At 35.4% G+C, this 22,562-nt stretch overlaps 4 protein-coding genes and 1 long non-coding RNA gene across 5 annotated transcripts; 2 read left to right on the plus strand and 3 right to left on the minus strand.

Annotated features, from left to right (window-relative positions):
* Window positions 1-1,402, minus strand: LOC108861643 (probable BOI-related E3 ubiquitin-protein ligase 3). Its single transcript, XM_018635559.2, has 2 exons — window positions 756-1,402; window positions 1-658 (listed from the first exon to the last, which is right to left on the minus strand). The coding sequence occupies exons 1-2, from the start codon at window positions 1,233-1,235 to the stop codon at window positions 116-118; spliced, it is 1,023 nt and encodes a 340-aa protein (XP_018491061.1). The 5' UTR covers window positions 1,236-1,402; the 3' UTR covers window positions 1-115.
* A 7,119-nt stretch (window positions 1,403-8,521) lies between these two features.
* LOC108860518 (uncharacterized) lies at window positions 8,522-9,033 on the minus strand. The gene is made up of 2 exons (XR_001950703.2): window positions 8,927-9,033; window positions 8,522-8,708 (listed from the first exon to the last, which is right to left on the minus strand). It is a non-coding gene; the product is annotated as an uncharacterized LOC108860518 (long non-coding RNA).
* A 3,573-nt stretch (window positions 9,034-12,606) lies between these two features.
* On the minus strand, window positions 12,607-13,980 carry LOC108858937 (uncharacterized). The gene has a single exon (XM_056996473.1). It carries the CDS (start codon window positions 13,966-13,968, stop codon window positions 12,997-12,999), a length of 972 nt encoding a protein of 323 aa, XP_056852453.1. The 5' UTR covers window positions 13,969-13,980; the 3' UTR covers window positions 12,607-12,996.
* Window positions 13,981-15,518: 1,538 nt separating this feature from the next.
* Window positions 15,519-18,908, plus strand: LOC108839311 (NAC domain-containing protein 21/22-like). The gene is made up of 3 exons (XM_056996474.1): window positions 15,519-15,862; window positions 17,695-17,969; window positions 18,426-18,908. The coding sequence occupies exons 1-3, from the start codon at window positions 15,670-15,672 to the stop codon at window positions 18,783-18,785; spliced, it is 828 nt and encodes a 275-aa protein (XP_056852454.1). The 5' UTR covers window positions 15,519-15,669; the 3' UTR covers window positions 18,786-18,908.
* A 469-nt stretch (window positions 18,909-19,377) lies between these two features.
* LOC130501633 (histone acetyltransferase HAC5-like) lies at window positions 19,378-22,557 on the plus strand (the record flags this gene model as incomplete). The annotated part of the gene is made up of 7 exons (XM_056996475.1): window positions 19,378-19,694; window positions 19,795-19,828; window positions 19,931-20,146; window positions 20,421-20,535; window positions 20,629-20,869; window positions 20,940-21,377; window positions 21,479-22,557. Coding segments are annotated over exons 3-7 (2,013 nt in total), but the record flags the coding sequence as incomplete, so codon positions are not given.
* Window positions 22,558-22,562: the final 5 nt, after the last annotated feature.

Genomic DNA, 22,562 nt, shown 5'->3' on the forward strand with positions numbered 1-22,562 from the left:
TGACAAATGGAAAAAGAGTTTTAAATAATCAGAAAAATATCTTTACAGAAACAGTTCTCTCTCTTCTATTTTAATTTTTAATACTCTACTAGAATTAATGGAACTGCTCTTAGTTTCACAAGGAAAGATTAATATGGATACTAGCGTTCTTTGGAGATTTACAGACCGGACAAGTGTTAAGCGAAGAACCACACACAAGACATAAACACATGTGTCTGCATGGTAACAGTAACACACTTGCTTCTCCTTCTCCACAGCCTCTACACATCGTCCTTGTTACCGTACGCACCTGCGCTTCCTCTCCCACTAGCCTCCACGTCTCGTCACTGTCACCCTCGTCGTTGCTTCCGCAGCAAGACTGCGTGTCGTCAGCCGCCGTAGGCTCCTCCCTACGTTCCACGTCGGCAAGGACTTGTTGTAAGTTTGATCTTAGAGCGTTCACGGTGGCTTCATTAGACTGTGCCACGTCACGCCATATCTGATTCTCTGCGCAGAGTGACTTAACCTTCTCCTCGAGATAGAGGTTTAGTTTTTGGATGTGGTTGATCTCTTCGTCTTTGTTTCTTAGTTTCTCCATCAACCCTTGTTCGATGGCTTCCATTATTTTCCTACCTTGAGTATTTCTCTTCTCGTCAATCTCCATTCTAATTATCTCGACCTGATAAAATGTTGTCAAACGAATGTGAGCCTATATGAATAATAAAAACTATATATTATGTTTCAATTGTATATTTTCACTTAAGGGGAGTGCTTACGTGATTAGAGATCAAGCGGTCGATATCCAAGCTGTGATGCTGGTCGATTTTTGGAGACAAGTCTTGGCCAAGGAACATGAGAGGATCGGTGCAACGTTTCTGGCTTGGCATAACGAGTGATTCTTCTCTAGGGCGTTTTCTAAGAGACGAGGAGGAACTAGGACGAAGAAAGTCAACGTTATTGCCATTTCTCTCGCTGTTGAATGTGACGGAGCTGTCAACGGAATGAATTGTAGGTTTTATAGACTGATGAACCAAATAATCAACCGGTGAGATGTTGTAAGTTGAATTCAGCAGAGAAGTTTGACTCTCCACGGTGGGGTTAAACGGCATCGTAACTGCTGGAACGTTGCCGTGTCTGAACTGGCCGTTGTAGACGAAACCGTTTGCTTCAAGTGGATGCATCATTTCTCTGTAAAGAAAATCACCAGCGACGTTGGGAGAACACACAGGATTACGATGGTGAGCTTCAACGGCCATTTACGTTTTTGTAACTTGAGAGACCGGTTCAAAGCTATTAAATGAAACCGCTAGAAACGTGAATGCGCGAAAGATGGTGGTGGCAGATGTAACGGAGGTTGTGGGGTTTTTAATTATGGTTTAGTGGAGAGGAAAAAATAAGCTAAAAGCAAATATCGAAGCAGAAGCCAAGACACTGTCTGCCAATTTATAGAGAACAGAGAGGAAGATGTGATGTGTTTTTATTTAAATATTTTATTTATTGAAGTTTTGTTGTTTTCTATAAAATTAAAAAAAAAAAACTAAAGCATGAGGATTCTTACGTTATCAAGCTGACCAGTGACCATTAAAGAAGTTGCCTTTTCCAGCGTTTCTTCATGATAAGAAAAAAAAAACCTTGACAATGACACATGTAAAATCTTTGGCCAGAGTTACGGTCAAAATCATAATATCTATATGGGACTCTTTTCCTTTCTTTGGTTTTTAACTTTAAACATCTTGTTTCTCTCCTCTTTCGCCAAACTCTTGTCTTGTTTTCTTCTTCTTCGTCATTAACTATACTGGTCAAAACTGACAATTAAAAAATCTTTATTGGTTACAATAATGTTTGGTGTAAGTAACCGCGGAAGATTCATTGCATGTATGAACTGAGACATACGTAAATGCTGATATATAAATGCCAAAATATGGTACTACAAAAGAGGTGGCTCATGTGACAAGAGTTGTGTGTCCTGTGACTATCTTAAATTATTAGTTACCGTGTTGTTTTGAAATGCCACTATCATATGATATAATTATTGAATACATGCCAGTATGTTTGGCAGCTAGTCTATATTTTTTATTTTTTAAACTCCGAATTAATTGCTTTGCATGCATGAGTTTGAATCTTAGACGCTCAGAAAATTCTGAATCAATTAATATTATTATATTTTATATAACGCAAAATACAAAATACAAAATACAAAATAATGAGTAGTGTCTTATCCGTTTCAACAGACTAGGACAACCCCGTTAAATTCCAACGGGGAATCCGTGAATGGGCAGGGGGCTAGATACCATACGGTAACTGACAGTGCCACGTGTCAAATAAAACAAACTCTTAAGGTGTAGGATCCATGGTCCACGTGTGATGGAGTTGCCGGGATACGAGGGTCGCATGGGCACGTCTGAAGTGCCAGCTTGGCATTATTCTTTAGTTTTAGTTTAATGAGAAAACTTGAGAAAAGAAAATTAATTTATTGATTATTTTGTCATATACTCACCATCAAAAAATTATTGTTGATGTTTATATATACGTTTAAACTTCTTCTGTGAACATTTTTTCATATTTGTTTTATTAATGTCTTCTTACCAAGGAAATGTTTGTGGTGTCCTACGTTCAACTTAGTAGGTGGAGAATTACATGGTGTATATGATCTCTTGGTTTTACATTTTTTTGTATTAAACTGATAGATATATTCCAAGTTTATCCGTTTAAACATAATTTATTAGCTGTAGTTGATTTTTACTCAAAATGGTACTTTAATAATAAAATACGTTTTGACCAGATGATTAATATTAGTATTACTATACGTAATAGATCTTAATTATAATAGTAATGTCTGCACCGAATGTCAAAGCAATATAAGTTTTTTTATCAACATTATCGTTTTTAAATGTGTTTTAATTGATTAATAAAACAAGCATACGTTTCCATTCATTAGTTAAAACCTTGTGCTTATCTTATTTCCATTATGTGTTTAGCCCCGCTATCGCGTCTGGCTGGCTATTTATGAAATCGATCTAACGCTTCCAAAATTTCAACAAGTATTTTAGGATAAATTATTGCGTTGAACTCTACACGATCATATAGCTAATACGCAGATGCACGCAAGGTGAATCATATATATGAATATTTTTACCATGAGTTCATATTTTATATAGTTTTATTCATTTACACGAATTTACAGCTTTTTCTCTGTTAAGTGCAGGTGGACTTCTTGTTTCCTGGCGAAGTGGCGATCAAATGTAGTTAAAGAGAGATTAAATAAACTAATGACGAATGAATACAGTTTATGATTAAATTATATTCGATGCACACTATCATTACTATAAACCAGCAGATGGGCATGCTAGAGCATAGAATCACGAGGTTAGCATAACTAACGCATAAGATGGGCATGCCTTTTGCATCATCTGCTTTTAGAACCATTATCCTTGTATTATTACCATTTAGTCGTATACTCGTATCGGGAATTTTATTATTGTTTGGGTCCACCTGACATAACCATATTATCATTTCATTTTTCATCGCTCGCAAAAGATAATAAATAAATCACAGGTTGTCTAATAGCCAGAGCAGTGGCTCGTTCTAAAAAAGACACATTCCAATACAATTAAGGTATAGACTTGCATAAGCATCAGATAATAAAGAAGATATATTGAATGACTCAACTCTCACGTCTGCACTATTTTAGTTTTTAAGCTTATAGTATAATAGTATCAACATGCTCATCATATCGCTTTACTTTATCCAGGAGGTGTGTAGTGAATAAATCATTAAAGAAAATTCAAATAGTACCAAAAATTAATATCAAAGTAGGTCAGTGGTTTTGGCTTGCCTGCTTTTGAGGGCAAATGCATATGACTCCACTGAGGCAAAGTAGGTCAGTGGTTCATTTTCTTTCCGTTTCTTTAGTTGAACTTACAAAGTCGTTGGTCTATATTATTCACATCATCTCAACCGCTCACCATAACTGAGAATCACAATGTCATACAAACATAATTGCACATCTAATTTTGTCTATGGAACAAACTTTATTAGTCCTTTATCGAGGGAATCTCGTTTTCTTCATCCCTATATGCATAAAATATTGTGTAGTGTTTGTAAGGTCCTCTACCATATATTCTTGATAGACGTCGTCATCTATGCCAGACATAGATGTATTAAAATTGTGTAATTGTTTTTTTTTTTTGATAAAGGGCTTTTATATATATATATATGGTAAAGTTTAGCCCACTAAGGCAAGATTTTGGCCTTTAAGCCCAATACAAAGAGATTAGCCCAATTTTTTAGAGGAAAAAACGCAGAAGAAAATAGAAGTTGGAGAGAACGATGATGAAGAGTCACGACACACGATCAAGGGAGTTTCAATCCTGAAGCCAAGACTGCATCATCAAATTGTGTAATTGTTGTGTGTGTATATATATAAAGGTAAAGAATATACACATCCCATATATGTAATATGAATGCCATGTAGATAGATATAGATGAACACAATATACGTGAAAGCTAAGACATCAGAAAAGTTGGTTGATCGATTCGTAAGGAATTGGATACGGCTCGAGATGGCATCACATGTATTAGAAGATCATTATAATCCTTAAACCTCACTAATGTGTTTCCACTTTTTTTGTTATTTTCATCAACAATATATTCCAAAAAAAATTTGTATATTTTACGATAAGAAAAGAGAATTCATTTTTTCAAGATTATAGGTTCGCACTTTTATAAAAACACCAATTCAAATCTCTACTAAACAAACCCATATAACTTGACAACAACCACTTAATTTAATTATAGGTATTTTAGACCAATATATATCACTATATAGGAATAGAAGCTATGGTTAAAAGCTATGAATGTTAACTCACTTAAGTGGAAGTTTTCGGGTGGCAAAACTAGGTGCATGCATAGGCAAATCGATTTCACGATCAACATCTTACTTCTATCGGAAACACACTAGGACCTTACTTTCCACTCCATGTAACAATTATATTCTACGATTTTTTATACCGTTGCACTCGATTTCATGCACCCACCCGTATGGACCCAACTAATCTATCTGATAAAGTGATAATTTGAGTAGAACAGCAAAGATATCATATGAATTTTATACATACGTTACGTGGATCCAAGGCGATTTCTAGATCAGGACGGGGCCGTAATTATGGATGACTTGTATGTATAATCATAATGTAATCTATATATAATAGCAAACCATTTTTTGTTGCCATATGATGTCAGCATTTTTTATAGGAAAATAAAATTTAGAGCGGACAGTAGTGATTGCTTTGTTATGCAATCTAATGGTTAAATTTTAGTTACATTTAAATATATGACATCATCCATTATCAGTTATTAATTCAAACGGTGTCTTTACGTTTCCTTTTTGAAAAGACACAACTCTTTTCTTTTTTTCTGCAACAGACACAACATTTCTCAAGAAACGCAGCCCTTTCAAAATAAAATTTCTCAACAAATGTATACAGTATATTGTTTCTTTATCAGTTACTAATCTAAACACACAACGTTTGTTTCATTTGTGAATTATTGCTTCTCAAAAGTCACAACCCTTTGTTCTTTTTAATACCAAAAGACACAACCCTCTCAAAAGAAAAATTGAACGGGTTATAAATGTTTCTTTATCACACTATCATTTGCCATTTAACAGATTACGGTGGAATATTTTTCTTTGGGTACGTAAAAAACCCTAATTCTTCTTCTTTATTTCCTCTTAGAGCAAATTCACAAAAGAAGAGAAACACAGAAAGTACGTAGTAACCATTTCAAAACCTTAGTTCTTTTATGAATTTGCGAGAAAATCTCAATATGATGTTTAGTTTACATACTTTCACTTAAAGCGTTGAATCTTCTTACTAATACTTTTTATTTTTATTTTCTTATATTTTCAATAACAATGTTTTTTTGAAAATTCAAAATTTTCATCATAATTTTTCATTTATGACATTTATATATAATTTTGAACTTTTTTACAAGTGTTTATTAGAATTATTTTTCGCTTTTCCGTACTAAAATTTAAGTGCGGACAAATTATCTGGATCCAAAATCCAAGTCCATCAAAGATATATGTGAAGAAAATATACAAATGTTAAAAATCTATTATCTTTAACATAATCAAACCCAAACTGATCCAAAAAACTAGATTCATAATGGGTCGGATAAGGTTTAGATTCAACAAGAACCCGAAAATTCAAAGTATACCGAGAACAACCTGAAATATAATAACAATCCAGTTTTGGAAATGTGTTCCAATACAGTTTGTGAACCAAATAAATTTAATTCAGACTTTTATTTATCTTGTTCCATATTTTAATCGCTATTTCTGGGTTTCGTAAATATATACTTTATATTTGGTTTTAAAGATTATATATGACATATTTTATGCTGTGGAGATGACCATAATTTGCTTTCATAAACCTTTATTTTCCCATACAAAATATTTTATCATAAGTTTAATTGTATCATGTTTAGTAAACATATTGGTTATTTCTTTAAATTATTAACTAAACATTATTTTAAAAGGTTAAGTTTTCAAATATTTGTATTTTTTACTTATGATCATAACCTTCTTAGAAAATATAACTTAGATTTTAACTTTTCATCATCATTTTTGTAATACACCTTTTGACTTTTAATTGTTTTTATGATCGTAGTACTTTTATTTATGGGAAAATATTTTTAAAATATATTTATTTTCAAAAATTAATTGTAAAGTTCTATGAAAATTTGTAAAATTTTGTATTAAATATTCATTTTATACCTTTCACTTATAACCTTTTTAATAATCTTAAATTCTCTTTATTTCTATGAAAATTTCATATTTTCAGCAAAACTTATCTTCTGTTGCTGTTTTCAAAACTGCTAAAAAGAATTTGAAAGGTTTTATCACTTTCTTTTAACTCTTTGCTTACTATTTTGCTTATATTATATAATATAAAATATAATACTTTTATTTATAATAAATTTCTATTAATTAGTTTTCATCCTCAATCCTTTTAACATATCAGTTATATATATATATATTTAAATGATTAATATTTTTTTATTTTTGTTTAAATATTTAATATCTAATCATTTTAAAATAATATTGAAAATTTAATATTGATTAGTAAACCTAATACTTTTGAAAGATTGCATCCTTTTTGCACTCTTATGCTTTCACCTAATCACTGTGACCCATTTCCACGTTAGCATTTTGGAATCAGATGCCAGAACTAATCTCAATTTTCCATGTTAGATATGAATCATTTTATTAGCTCAAATTTGACTAAACTTGTCATATTTAAATTAATTAACCAGCGTGCTAATCAGCTGCCAAGATTGATTAACATATGGCTGATGAAATAATAAAATTCTTGGGTGAAGAAAAGGGAATCATCACCACACCACCCTCTCACCCACTACACATAATATACAGAAACGAGTGAAACTGATAGGTCTTTTCTAAATGACTGTAAGGATTAGTGTATTATAAAAGACTATACTAAAATGCTTGATACATAAATTGTGAGACGATGAAAAGACAGGAATTCACTGTCAAGTTTAAGGGACTACATGAACATATCTAGAAAAGATAAGGGTCGGCAAAAAACGATTGGCCCTTCTCCTCCAACTCCATTGCATTTGCACCACATTTCTCTGTAGATTTATGTCAAATATCTTTGGAAACAAAATCATATCTATTGGTCATAACAATAAAATGTTGACAGGAAGGTAGATGTGCGTTTGTATTATTTGGATGTGTCCCTCTCTTCTACTCCTAAAATTACATTAACTTGTCCAATTGATCACACTTCACCAACCAAACTTGTTTGATCTATGCAACTTTATATAAATACAAATTTCTTGACATATATGCAGGCAGAGACATGTGTGCGTCTGTCTAGCCTAGTCCCATAAATGATATCGACTGATTCCGTGGGATGTGACCAATGTGAGACAGTGACATTTGTTTTTTGGCACTCTGCGTTATGTAACTATCATAGAATGCGACATGTTTTTAATATGTATATGATTAAAACTGGTCTATGCCAGTCTTATTTCCTAATCTTTTTATCTTTTCGATAATTTCATATCTTTATTCCATTTCTCAACAAGCTAGCCTGGAATCCTACCAATGAAGCTTTCCATAGCTCATATACAGCATGTGCAATCACTGACCCTGAAACATGGCTGCTGGAACAGTCCACAGTCCAGGCAAACAAGAGACCAAAACTGGAACTCTCTCATCTAATCTCCTGCAATCAAATCAATGAACTGGTGTTGCTTACTGATCAAGGTTTCTTCGAGCGGACTGGGATCTGACAGTTGTGTAGGAATATGAACGACCCAATTGTGCGGTTGCTTCTCCTTAGCACCATCATCAATTGGGTCTATTATATTCTAACTACTTTCTCTCTCTCGGGTAACAGAAGAGGACCGAGAAGATAGGTGCTAAGTCTTAATTGTTAGCAGATTGATCTACAATCAGTGTTTTGCAACTAATTTTTCACTTAATTCATGAACTTGTAGGTAATAAAAGGGATTAAGCAAAACAAGATCTATAGAAGATTGTTCAAACATAAATGTAACAACACAAAACATAAAAGGTTCCAAGAAACTAAGAAAAGCAATCACAGAGATTTATGGAAAAGCATGACAACAGTCTACTTTGATCTCTGTCTCATCTTTCTGCGCTTCCTCTTCAATCTCCTCATGCGCTTCTTCTTCCACTGCACGATCAAACCACACCAATGTCGTAAAACACACAACCACAGTTTGTTTTCGTTCAGCCAAGACAAGAAAATGACAGAATCAAGAACTGTAACTTGTGACCTAAGCTTCTAAACAAACTTGTATGTATCATTCCTAACGAAGCTAGCTGCAATTAGGTAGGTTTGTTCTCTATATGTAAAGGAATCAATACAAAATATAAAGGAAGTTCTCATACCTTGGCTCTCATAGTGAAATCGCCGAACTCGGATGGTCGGCTGTGCTTCACTTGTCTCTCCACTATATATAGCTAGGGTTATTGCCCCAACTTAAACTCGACGAGGCCCTGATATTTGAAACGGGCCTTCCCTAACATTTTCGAAGGCCCATGAAAGGATTTTTATTTTGAACATCGGCCCATGAAAGGATTTGAAATTAATAATCAGGTAACTAGAGGATGGATCTTGGTCAAGTTTGTGGTCTAGAGTTTAGGGTAGAGTGATAAAGAATAAATGGATGCTGAATCTTTTGGACTCCAAAATTTCCTCCTATACCTCATGTGCCGAGATAGAAGGATTACTTAGGATTACATCATGTTTGAGAAAGAAAAAAAATTAATGATTCAAATTTAGATATATATTTGCAGATTTGGTATGCATGACTACAAATTTGGTAGACTGAGTAACCTTTATATCTAAGTTAGCTGCTTTCTGCCTGCTGCATGATTATTTTGAAAATTTGAGCTTACTGTATATTTTCAAGTGCTTCGACGTTCGTGTCTATACCTAGAGATAGAGTCGTTTTTTTTTTCCAGTGTACATCAGATAGTTTGATAGAATTATTCTTCGGTATTATCAATCTAAATTTAAAAATATGGTACTTGACAAAAAAGGTAAGTAAAACTGAAAACAAGAAAGGATGTAAGATGTACAGCAAGAGATATGAGAAGAAGACAGACGTAACAAAATGCTGCTGCTTCTTACACATCGACACATAGTTCCGATATTGACTTTAACAGTAATAACTCATATGCATCTTCACTCCCATTGCAATCACTTGTACGTTTTTGTCGCTTATTTTCTTCTTTGTTTTGTATTTTTGCTGCTTCCCATTCCTCACACTGTGCAGTTTCAGTTAAAGCAATAAATGTTTACTATTGAATGGCATTTGGTTCACTGTAGCGACAGCTAAGAACCCAGCTCAAGCTGCCCTCTCGTTTCTCTGCAGCCAATATATATGTCCCCTTGTTTCATTCACAGTCACTAAATGCCAATGTGTGTATATATAAAGATATAGATTTTCCATGCTCGTAAGAGATTATATGGATTCTCGATATTAGTATCTCACAAATCCAACATATTAAAATAAATGAATATCTCAGATGTTTAGACATCCCGTTAAAAATATATAATTTTTTCTTCGTCATTTAGCACTTTACATTTAGAAAAACTTTTTTTCCAAATTAAATAAGGTTTTCACTTTTCAATATAAAGTTTCATAATTTTTATATTATGCTTTCATATCATGTAGATTTTTTAATTAGTTGACAATCAATGATATTTTTATTTCAAAATATAAAAGAGTAAATATTATAATTTATAACTTTTTAAAATTTATGTACAATCCTATTGTCTAATAAAAAAGGGTGGAGTATCGGTCAAACGAGAGGGGCTACCACCAGACTGATTTAATGCCGTGAAATTATTAGTACTCTTTTGCATTTGATATACCCATCATATAGTTTGTCAATTGTTGCCGAATTTGGATAAGGACGTGCATTGTCCTAGTTGGTAGAGTGGGTAGTGTCTCCGGCCATATTTTTAAATTCGTAACTATATAATTCCAATCAATCTCACAGGACCAATAAGATGTAGATTAGCTAGGTCTACAGGGTCTTATACTGGACTATTTTCGAATTTTGGTATTTACTTTTCTATGAAGTGAAATCTATAACATGTTAAGTCTATTTGACATTCTAAACTCGGTATCTTTTCCTAACTAATATCTCCTTTCTTGTCGGCCTTCTGTATTTAGGAGTTAGGCCACTTGTCGTGACACTTTGTCCCAATATATCATGCAGAGACATCAATAAATAATAGATAGAAAAATATATAGAAAGAGCAAAGAGACATTTGAATAAAAGCACCATGAGAATCAAACAGGAGATAAAGAATCTATCAGAGGGCGCAAGACTGCCAAACTTCACGTTCTCTCTCCTTCATTCATTTTATATTACCCTTCAACATCTATTATATAGTATTTAATATACTTTTTTTGTTATCTGTCCCTTGATACATATACATATTATAACATTTCGAAAATGTAATACTGCATGCTTAATTAGGCTAAGATAAATATAACGATCGACATGAATTCATCTTAATGTTTAATTTATAACTCGTTGAGGCATAGTAGATAACTAGCTACTTTCATTTTTTTTTTTTTTGAAACAAACTAGCTACAATATTTTTGGTAGTAAAGCAACTCGTGAGAACATCCCTTCAATTGAGTAAAACTGGCTGTTTTTTTTTTCTGCATTCAGTGATTAAAAACTGTAGTTATACTGGACGTTCTTTCCAAATTTTAGTCGAAATGTGACAGCCAAAATCCAAATAATCACCGAGAGGACTATGGGCAGGTCCCCATAAATTCAAAAGTTAGTCAAGAAGACCGTTGAGATACTCTGCTTTGTTATATTATATACATGCATGCCATGGCATATTGGACCTATAATCAAACGACATGCTCATACTATGTAAATTATTATATCATTTTTGTGTAAGTTAGTATACTATGTAAACCAGTTTTCTAGTGAAAAAATTATAATATATCATTTTCAAAATTAGCATGAATTCATACTCCATGCCTAGTGCTTAATTCAAGACAAATTTAAAAAGTTAAATGTAATAAACTATTTGTCAATGTTCTAAAAATCGCTAGACAGTGACTAGACGTTTTATAGAGGATTATTGTTTATACGGACGTCTAGACCGATTTTTCGGACACCTAGAACGATTTTTAAATAAATCGCTTTAAAAAATCGTTTCGTTCATACCTGATTTGCCGACTATGCTGGTGCCTAAACGCTGCTTATACCGATTTTTAGAAACACTGAGTATTTGCAGTTAGTTTTTTTTTCTTTTTTTTTGAAACACATTTGCAGTTAGTTATGTCTCATTTTTATCATACTTTTGTTACGTGTGCAATGGTAGGAAGTTTGATTGATTCACCAGCTAATAGCTATAATATATGTCGCAAAAATTATACTCTGTTTACTTATCATTCAAATACTTAGAGTGGTGTTTTTGTAATGGAACAATTATATGTGTTTGTAGCCCCATCTTTGTTCTCTGATATGTGTTGTCGCTAAACTGAGAGGTGGAGAAGAAAGAAATATCCAACGGATGGGATTGAAAACACCATGGTCGAGAATGACGAACCATTTTTATTTGTGATGTATTTATATAGAGACAAAAAATTATTGGAACCAGTCTTTATTTACTCGAACAAAATGCAGCTACTGACATCTTTCTTCACGCTTTGACCGTTCTTGGTTATATATAAACGTTCAATTATTAATGAACAGCTATGATTGAAGTTGCATTTTGAGGTGACAAGCGCCCTTACAAATCTACACGCCTAGTCGATTACAATCTACTTGTCACGGTGATACAAATAAGATACGCATTGGAGATCAAATATGTCGCAGGTCTTGATCTGGACCAACACATGACCAACCACAGTTAAAGCTGTATCCTTATCCTCAAATTATTACACTAAGTTGATACAGACTTAAAACAATAACTAAACGGGTGCAGTAGATGAACTAAAGCTGTTACGGAGAAGATTTGCATTTTGGATTGTCTTTAAACATGCAGAATCTCGTTATTTTTTTAAATACGAGATTAAGATAAAAATAACAAAAGCTGTCGCTCCCCTGAAGCATAAATACAAAGTTTCTAAGATTTTGACACTAATAAAAGTACAATTGTACGTAGATAACGAGTCAAAACATTACTAGTATATTATCTAAACATGTGGTTTAATATCACTGAATAAATAATCTCTGAACATGGGAAGCACTACTTACTCTTGTCACAGTATTTTAATGACCGTCTTGTTTTCTCCGGTTTTGAACAACTCGCTCGATGCAGAACCACGACAGAAAATCATATATTTATCTTAATTTACATTTTGAACCCAAACCTAATCTTATCTGATGATTTATCCCCGGTTAAACTAAAGCGAATCTCTCTTTACTAATAAAGCCAGTACAAGTACAACTAGAATCCGGTTTAGCTAGTCGGTTCAAGTCTTGGTGCGGGTCTTGGTAATGTTGTTCCCAGACGAAGGAGTGAAAAGCTGGCCAAAGGAGAGACCCCCACGGAGGGAAGAGACAGGAACATTAAGAACAGGAGTGATTCTGACATTAGCAGAATGAGATCTCGGCATCCCATGGTGATGTTTCATTCTTGGTCCGCCTGTGAAGTTACCTGGACTGCTCGAGCTTCTCTCGAGTCCATGAAACACGATCTTTCCCGAAGCATTTAGTCTCGGACTATCCGCCGTCACCGTCAAGGCCCTCTCACGTCGTGGCTTCCTAAGGTGGTGGTGGTGGTGGGCACGTGACCGGGCAAACGGGTTTGGAGCGTTGTTGGGTTTGTTGTCGTGGTCTAGAGAGAGTCTAGGAACGTCGTCGAGGTCGTGTCCGGAGGAAGAGGATGAGGAGAGGGAGAGACGTGAAGAGGAGATCGACGAGATGTCTGAGTCCCTAGCTGCCGCGGGAGATTTGGAACTTCGGTTGAGTAAATACCTAAACGATGCCGTTTTGGGGTTTGGAGTAGAAGAAGACAAGCGCGGCGACGCTTCTTCTGGCGTTTTGGCGAGTCTCTTAAGGCCTAGAAGCTCGCGCCACCTCATAGTGCAACGAGGAGCTCTCGGAGAGAAGGTGTAAGGATCATCAACACTCTCCATCTCTATTAATCTTCGGGCCGTGTTAACGGCCGTTGTTGTTTTAGGCTTCTCCCTCGAACTAACGGCGCCGGAAAACTTAAGTGGGACTAGTTTTCCGTCCGAGAAAAGCTCGTCGGCGGTTAACATTGTGACGGGATCTTCGAGAAGAAACTCAAAGTCCACAGGATCTTCTTCCTTTTTCAAATGAGGATCCAACGGTTGAGATTCTTGGTTCATCACTGACATTTTGGAGCTTCTACAAGAGTAACTTGCTCTTGATATCTTCTCCGATGAAGTACCAACATTTTTAACGCAAACCGTCGACATTTACAAGTCGATTGAGAGAGAGAGAGAGAGAGAGAGAGAGAGAGAGAGAGAGAGCGTTTTTAGGGTTTGTAGAGAAGTGGCACTGACAAGACAAGCAATATATACACTTTTTTTGGAACAGCAGCAACATATACAACTCAGCTCAGATTCTTACATATACAGCACACACGTGTCTTCATTTACTGGATCCAATAACTTAACGTAAGAATTCGAGTCGGGTCGGGTTAAAAGGCCCAAATACGTTCGACTGTACTATAGAGTTTTCTTATTGTATGAAAACATATTTTATGATTGAGAACATATTTTACGATTCAGTCCATCTCTGTCTATGTTTACTACCAAATTTAGTACAATTCCATCAGAATATGTAGTATTTGTTCAGAGATGTACAACAAAAACAAGTCACAGCCACGGTTTTGTCTCGCCATAACTGAGTTGATACGATCATCGATCATCGCTTCCATATATTTGTTAGTTTACCTTGAGTCGCAAACGACAATAAGAGATAACTCAGTGTTTATAACGAAACGTAAATTCAGATATAAAACTATAAATGGTCCGACTTGTATTTACTTCTGTACTTATGCTTGTCGAGACAAAATCTTTACTTGTTTTGTGGCAACACAAATAATTTTATGTCCTACAATATTTAATGTTGTCACACACAAGAAAATAATTATAAATTTATTATATTTGTTACGAAAGTTCTCTTATTTCGATGGTTTAACAGTAAAAATCATTAATGCTTCAATATAAGGAAATTCTAAAATTTCTAATTTTGAAAAAAAATACTCTCACCGTTCCATATTAATTGTCGTTGTAGAGAAAAGAATTCGTTACAAAATAAATATTGTTTTAATATTTCAATACAGAATTTATTAATTTTATTTTTAGTTTATTTTTATTAGTTGAAATATGAGTAATTGTATTTGTAATGACGTTTAAATATAAAAAAATATGTAAAATTAAATGATTTTTTAATTTGTGTGCATAAGTCTAAAGTGACACTTATTATGAAAAACAGAAAATATGTAGATTAGTGAAATTATATTTACATCAAACTTATAATATAGTGCAACTAGAACCATTACACATGAATTTTTATAAGACTGTTTTGACTAATGTAATCAGACATGAATCATCATAAAATATATATAATTATCAATTGTAAATTGTTTTTATAATATTTTTCGCAGTTTATAATATTATAATTAACTATTATTTAAAAAATCATTTGTTAACTACAATAACTATGTGAATATATTCCACATACCAAAACACAATTTGGAATACTTCAAAAATGATTACAAACCATCAAATCCTCTTCCAGACATCTTCTAACAAGTTATAGTCTCGAGACCACCATCCTGGATTCAGAAATACATCCGTCAATACCATTAATATGATCGAATCAATTCTATCATACTTCACCTTATCAATATGTAACGTTTCCTCTCAATTATAAAACCAATCTGTAGACTTTTGTTTTTAATCTAAGAACAAAAAGAAAAGAAATATATCGAAGTTGACTTTATGGTTTCTTAATTATTTATAACACCGTTCTTCTTTCCTATCTCGTGCTTAAGACCCCTTGTTATTCCTCTTGATCCCTCTCTCTTTCCTCTCTTTACGCAGATATATTAACCTATCCTCAGATGATAATAAACACTAATTAGACAATTCTTTAGATATCAAATAGAAATGGAGGTTAAAGAAGAGAATAAGGGCAGTATAAGTATGGTTGAGGCTAACTTGCCTCCTGGGTTTAGATTCCACCCGAGAGACGACGAGCTTGTCTGCGACTATTTGATGAAAAGAACTGCTCGTAGCCTCTATCAACCAGTTGTCTTGATCGAGGTTGATCTCAACAAGTGCGAGCCTTGGGACATTCCTCGTAAGTTTCTTTTGACTTATATCTCTCTCTTTTCTTTTAAATTATCCAGAATAATCTAAAGCTTATATGTATGTGGTGCACAAAAAATCTCTCAACTCTTCCATCATATAGTTTAACCGTTCGATCGTAATTAAGCATGTTATAATCCGTAGTTCTTGTTGCCAACATGATCTGTTGGTTGTTTCTTCCATATTTCGAGTTCAAGATCATCATATTTTGACAAACTAACAAAAAAGAAAATAAACAAAGTACAACTTGCGAGCCACCTGCAAATTAGAATATGTTCTTACTATTTTGTTGTGAAAAAGACTATTTAACTGCACAATTATTGATGGCTGTCATACACTCACTATAGACGTATATTTTTTTTTTCCCTCAATGATTTTATAATAAAAATACGGGCCAAGCCCAACATTCAGCCGAAGCCCAATACAAAGATCTATGGCTTAAAGCCCAAAATACAACAGTCCACCGAAAGATTTTAAACAGGTCCGCGACCCAAACCCAAAGACCAAACTGACAGAGCGTCTGGCGTGTCGAGGAGACTAAACACGTGGAGCTCTCCGCTCTGATCCTGCGACACGCGTCGCAATCCGCCTCAACTCGATCACCTCCGTCTCTAACTCGCCGGAACTTGACCAGCTCGCCATCCCTTTCATCGGAGCTCTGAAACAAACAAGCCTCCGACGATACCAAACCGTTCTTCACCGCGTTGTCTTCACGCCAGAAAGATTCCATCGAGACATCGAGATCTCTCCGACTTTGAACCACTTCACATCCAGGACAAGCGAACCAAGAACCCAAACATACTTCCCTCGCACATCGTCTCCGTCACCGGAGATCCTCATCGTCTACCGGACAACCAAACACAATAACTCAAACACCCATCTTTCCGATAACCACACCAAAACTAAAGCACAGATCGGACTAGTAACCTTACCCAAAAATCCCGGGTTCTTTAACGGAAGCGCGGAGCTATAAAAGCCTCCACGCTCCGTGACCAAAACCGGCGAAGGCGGAAGTTGAGGAAACTCCCCTTCCCGGGAACTGAAACGGCGACGGTGGGTCTGAAACAAACCTCCACCTCCCGCAAAGACCGGCGACGACAGATCAAAATTAGCCTCCATCTCCCGGGACACAACAACTGAGTCTACAGACTGCTCCCTCTCCCTCAGATACCTCCACTTGGACAGCGTCGTTGCTCCAAACTTCTAGCCACCAAGTATGGTGATTGCGAAACCAGAGCTCGGACAAGGCGGTCAGTGACGGAACGGCGAAGAAGGAGTGAAGAAGAAACGAGACAACCGGAAAAGAAGGGCTCCGGCGACGGCACGGACGCTCACGCGCCGTCCGTACGCTGGACCCAAAACTGGATCTGCTTTCTCTTTCTAAACCTCTGCTCTCTCTCTCTCTCTTCCTAATTGATTGATTTATTTTGAAAAGTTAATAACAATTTTGTACAATAAAAAAAGGAATTATCCTAGTCATGCATACGTGTTGAATGCCTATTCGATGCTTGGCAATTGGGAACCTGGTTCGTTAAGATATGATGCGGATCAATAATAATCATTTGGATCTTATCGAATACATCATCAAGATAAAGACATTTAAAGAAAAAAGATAAAATTTCCGGAAAGATTTCTCTTTCTTTTTGAACGGCATATCTTATCATAAAAATATCCATTAAATATTAGAGAAAACACCCCTCTTTATTAAACATTGAAATCAATTAATATATGTGAAATGCAATAAAAATAGCATTCAAACCGTTAACATTTTGAAAACATTCTTATCATTTTACTAGTATATACAAAATGTCATATTTTGTACAGAAACGGCGAGAGTGGGATGTAGAGAATGGTATTTTTACAGCCAAAAAGATCGAAAATACGCAACCGGACAAAGGACAAACCGAGCTACGGCCAGCGGTTATTGGAAAGCAACCGGTAAAGATAGAGCAATCCACAGAAATGGTAGTCTTGTGGGCATGAGAAAGACACTTGTATTTTACAAAGGTCGAGCTCCTAAAGGTTGTAAAACTGATTGGGTCATGCATGAGTTTCGTCTCCACGGAACATTTCTTCACCACGCTCCTAATCCTCTAAAGGTAATTATTACTTTATTTATTTATGATATCGTTTCGAGATCCATATCATAAGATTTTTTTTTTCTTTTACCATATTATAAGATCATGTTTCACTTAAACTTTTTTGGGTTAAATTTATAGTCATTTTTAGATATACAATATATTTTGGAACGCAGTATATGTTTCTTGGATGTAAGTATCAAATTAAGCATGAAGCAAGCCTCCAGGGGATGTCACAATCATACGATCCCATGACTTATGGAAAAAGTTTTGACTTTATTTTTGTTTCACATTCAACTTGAATGTTATCTATCTTTTTAAGGGATTTTGCTGACGATTTTACAAAGATTTATTTGTGGCTTACATAAGATGACCTTTGACTTGGCAAAAAAAACTACTCTCTAACCATATTTTGATTTTTTTTTGACTTTTATGCATGGTCTGAACTAAAACAATTTGGTTTGTTGGACAAAACAGGAAGAATGGGTATTGTGTAGAGTTTTTCACAAGAACAACAACGAAGTCAACATAGACAACAACATGAGAAGCTGCTCAAACCAAAATGCTTCTGCATTGATGGACTCTTACATCAACTTCGATCATCACATCAACCAGCAAGTGCCCTGCTTCTCCAATTTGAACCAAACCAACCAATCCGGCTTTGACACCAAGAACCCCAACCCGTTGTCCAAACCTTCGTCGGATCAGATGGTTCTCAGGGCTTTGCTAAGCCAACTCACTAAGAGTGGCAAAAAATCACAAAGTTACGGAGAAGGAAGCGCAGAGAGCCAATTAACCGACACTGGCATCCCAAGCCTCGATGCTTGGAATTATTGATTACTACCGGAAATATATGATTATGCAAATGAATCTATATTGTTCATAACTAAAGACATTATTTATTTACACCTCTGTTATACATACATGGATTAGATAATAACATCATATTTTAAATTTAAATAGTTTAATGTATTTTTTACAAAATGAAAAATATATATGTATCTATGTGAACACATTTAAAACTCCCAAGAAGCAAACTTTTAAGAAGAATATGAAATTTTACACAAAACAACTCATACATTCAATTTGCTGTTTTTATCAGACCAATATTTTACTACAATTTTATTTTCATAAGTTCAATGTTGCTATTAGTGTTCACCAAGATTTTGATATTGATATATCTGTTATCAAAATATTGAATAATTATAAAACTCAAGTTAGATAATTATTAATATATCTATTAACTTATTAATTCGGATGTTAGAATAATGATAAATAATTGTGTAATAAATAAAATCTTATATCAAGATATTTATCCAAGTATCCTTGAGTAAGTAAGTAATATCCACTTGACTTTAATTTGATTGACTTATTGAGGAGAGAGAGAGAGAGAGAGAGAGAGAGAGAGAAACAATTATGGTTTTCATCTGAAGATCTGATTGGGTAAAAACTCCGGCTGTTATGTTCTGTCCGTTGATGCTTCGAAAGATACTTAAAAAAAAAAAAAAAACAAAGCAATGATTTTTATGACTCGTTTGGTAAAAAATATCGCCTTTTTGCCCAAAAAAGCAAACTTGCTATAGCTCCGTCATTATCCTACATGCACCGACCAATTCGCCAATCGTCTCCGTCGTCTTTCTTTTGTCATCCGCCTTTTTTTTCCTAATCCGGCATCGATTTTTCCGGCTACGACCTTCCATCTCCGTCGTGTTCTATCGAATTGCTGATTCCCTCAACGAATTTCAGGTTTAGGGTTTGTTGTAATTCCATTTCAATTATTGATTTTTTGATTGATCTCAAGCTAGGGTCTGGTGATTGAGTTTTGACGATTCGTTTGTAATATTAGAAAGTTTCCTCTTTCGTAAGGCGTAATTCGCGAGGTAGCGGTGTTAACTGAGATTGTTTCATTGTTTGTGTCTCAATGCGTTTTGCTTACTACATTTCTACGAGCTCAATGTTTTTGTGTTGTTTTTTTATTACAGGCTCTGTAGCTTATTGTTGTGGTGATGATTGTGTTTTCATAGCTTCAGCCTCTTTTGTCATAAAGTGTTCCTGAGAATGGCTCAGGGACAGCATAGGATGGTTCCTCAGCCAGGACAAATGCAGAGTTCTGCTTCTGGTGTTTCGTCTCAGCCTAATATGGCCAATGGCGTAAACCAAGATGGTATCAGATTGCGGCAGGAGATGCTGAACAGAATGTAAGAATTGTTTCTTTGTTTTTGCCTAAATGGTGTCTTGCTCTTATTACATTGGTGTATGTGGTTAATGCATATACCACTTAGACATTAGTAGTTTACTCATCTAATAATATTCTAGTTGCTTAATTTTTAAATGATCAACACTGATCTTGTATTCTTGTTACAAAGTCTTGGGGTTTAGTTTGGTGATAACAATAATTTTGTTGTTGAAGTGATCTTATGTTTTGTGTAAAGTGTTGAAAATACACTTATTTAATTGAGTTATTCTTGCCAGCTACGTTTGGTTACAGCAGAGGCAGCCTTCAAAGACTGATGATGCCTCAAAGGCAAAGTTATTTGAGGTTTCAAAACGGTTAGAAAGTGTAATGTTCAAAACGGCCACCTCAAAGGTTCATCTCACTTTTGATATTCTTCATTGTTATATAGAAGCTTTGGTCATTGTTCTTGATGGTACTTTCTTTCTTTCTTTTTTTTTTTGACAGGAGGCGTACTTAGACATCCAAAATCTTGAGGCTCGCATAAACTCTATTCTGAAACAAATATTTGGTCAGCGCCCTGCTAATCCTTCAAGTGCTGTCGGTATGACTGTTCAGACACCTGCGGTTTCGCAAGGATTGCGTCAGAGTTATACGGCCACCCCTATGGTGGATACGAGCACCTTCAACAGTAATAACAACTTAGCAGATGCAACAAGGGTTATGCCAACTACTCGCATGAATGGAGGTAAATGTCAGTAAGATCCGATGTAAGATTCTACTGTATTCCTTTGTGCTTATTCTTTTATATTTGGCAGGTTCAATGATTAATGGCCACCAGCAACTATCTGCGGGGTTTTCAGTTAGTTCTAATGACAATGGCCAGATGATTCCTACTCCTGGATTTGCTAACGCTGACGTATATCAGTCTCTTCGAAATGGAGATGGTGGCAATCTTATGGCTGTTGGGAATCCGTCTCAGCTGCAGAGGCAACATGCTGCTGGTTCAAATGACGGTATGCAATACAACCTTGATCACCAGATGGGAGGTGGTTTCAGGTCAAACAATCACCAGAATGCGTCTGGGATGATCAATATATCTCAAAATGCTGGTGTAGGGATGAGTGGAAACAGTGAACACCTTGCTAATGGTCACATGGGATCTGAAGGGGTCATTAGTTCTATACATTTTTCAAATTCATCCCAACCTTTGCAGCAGCCTGTTGATCAGTTGCAGCAAGTGTCACATGTTCACAGTAAACATCTCCAATTTTTCCTATGCTATTTGAATTTTTCAATACTCTCTTTTATGTAACTCATAGTTGTACGCTAATTGCTTGTTTTTTTCCGTCTGAAGGATACTCAATGAGCAATTCTGATACTTATGGGACTGGGAATCTCTATGGATCATCTGGCTCAATGGAAAATGTTGTGGATATGAATCCTATGCGGAGAGTTGATGTTTCCTTTGGTAGTAATCAGTCAAGCCTACACGCAGTGGAAAGGACTCCGTTGATTAAACGTCACGTACCTCAACAGTTTGAGAATGGGAATTTCCAATCATCTTCCAGCTCTAAAGAAAATTTGGCTCAGGTGAGTCATCAACCAGTAGAGAATCAATTCAACCAGCAAGCTCATCATGGTCATTACCAGCAACAAGAGCATTTGTTGAACAATAATGCTTATCATCAATCTCAGCGAGCTTCAAATTTTGTTAGTCAAGTTAAGCATGAGCCTCGCACGGACTACTATAATGAAGCTTCTCAGCTGCAGGCTATGAATCAAGTAGATCCATCCAAGCTGCAAAACCAGTACAACCAGAACACTGTCAAGGACGAGTATGTTGCTGCTCAGAGTGCACCAGTTTTTAGTAGCCAGCTAAACAATTCACAATCTCATCAGACGCAGCAGATACCACAATGGAAAGATTTGAATAATCACTCAGTTGGAGTGCAGCCAGTATCAAGTCTGGGTCAGTGGCGTTCATCTTCTCAGAACTTGACACAAACATCAAAAGATTCTAATGGAGAGAGAGAACAGTTTGGGGTAAACTCATCTCAAAGATTACCTATGCTGCTTGAAGCTGCTAATGATAGTTTGTCTGTAAGAGAGTCTGCAAACTGCCAAACTCTTGCTCCTAAAAGCACCCTGGAGGCTCCACATCTCCCAGAAGGAAGCAACACACTTAGTAAACAGTTGAATGGAGATTGTGATTCAAGTTGCATAAACCAGAGGCGGTGGCTTTTGTTCCTGCTACATGTTCGCAAATGCAATGCAGCGGAGGATAGATGTGAGAGCAAGTATTGTTTTACTGCCAAAACGCTACTGAAACATATCAACTACTGCAAGGCCCCTGCTTGCGCATATCGATATTGTCTTCAGACGCGGAAACTTATTAATCATAATAAGCACTGCGGGAATGAAGCATGCCCAGTCTGTGT

Source organism: Raphanus sativus, unplaced genomic scaffold, assembly GCF_000801105.2.
Source record: "Raphanus sativus cultivar WK10039 unplaced genomic scaffold, ASM80110v3 Scaffold0237, whole genome shotgun sequence".
Classification (NCBI taxonomy): Eukaryota; Viridiplantae; Streptophyta; class Magnoliopsida; order Brassicales; family Brassicaceae; genus Raphanus; species Raphanus sativus.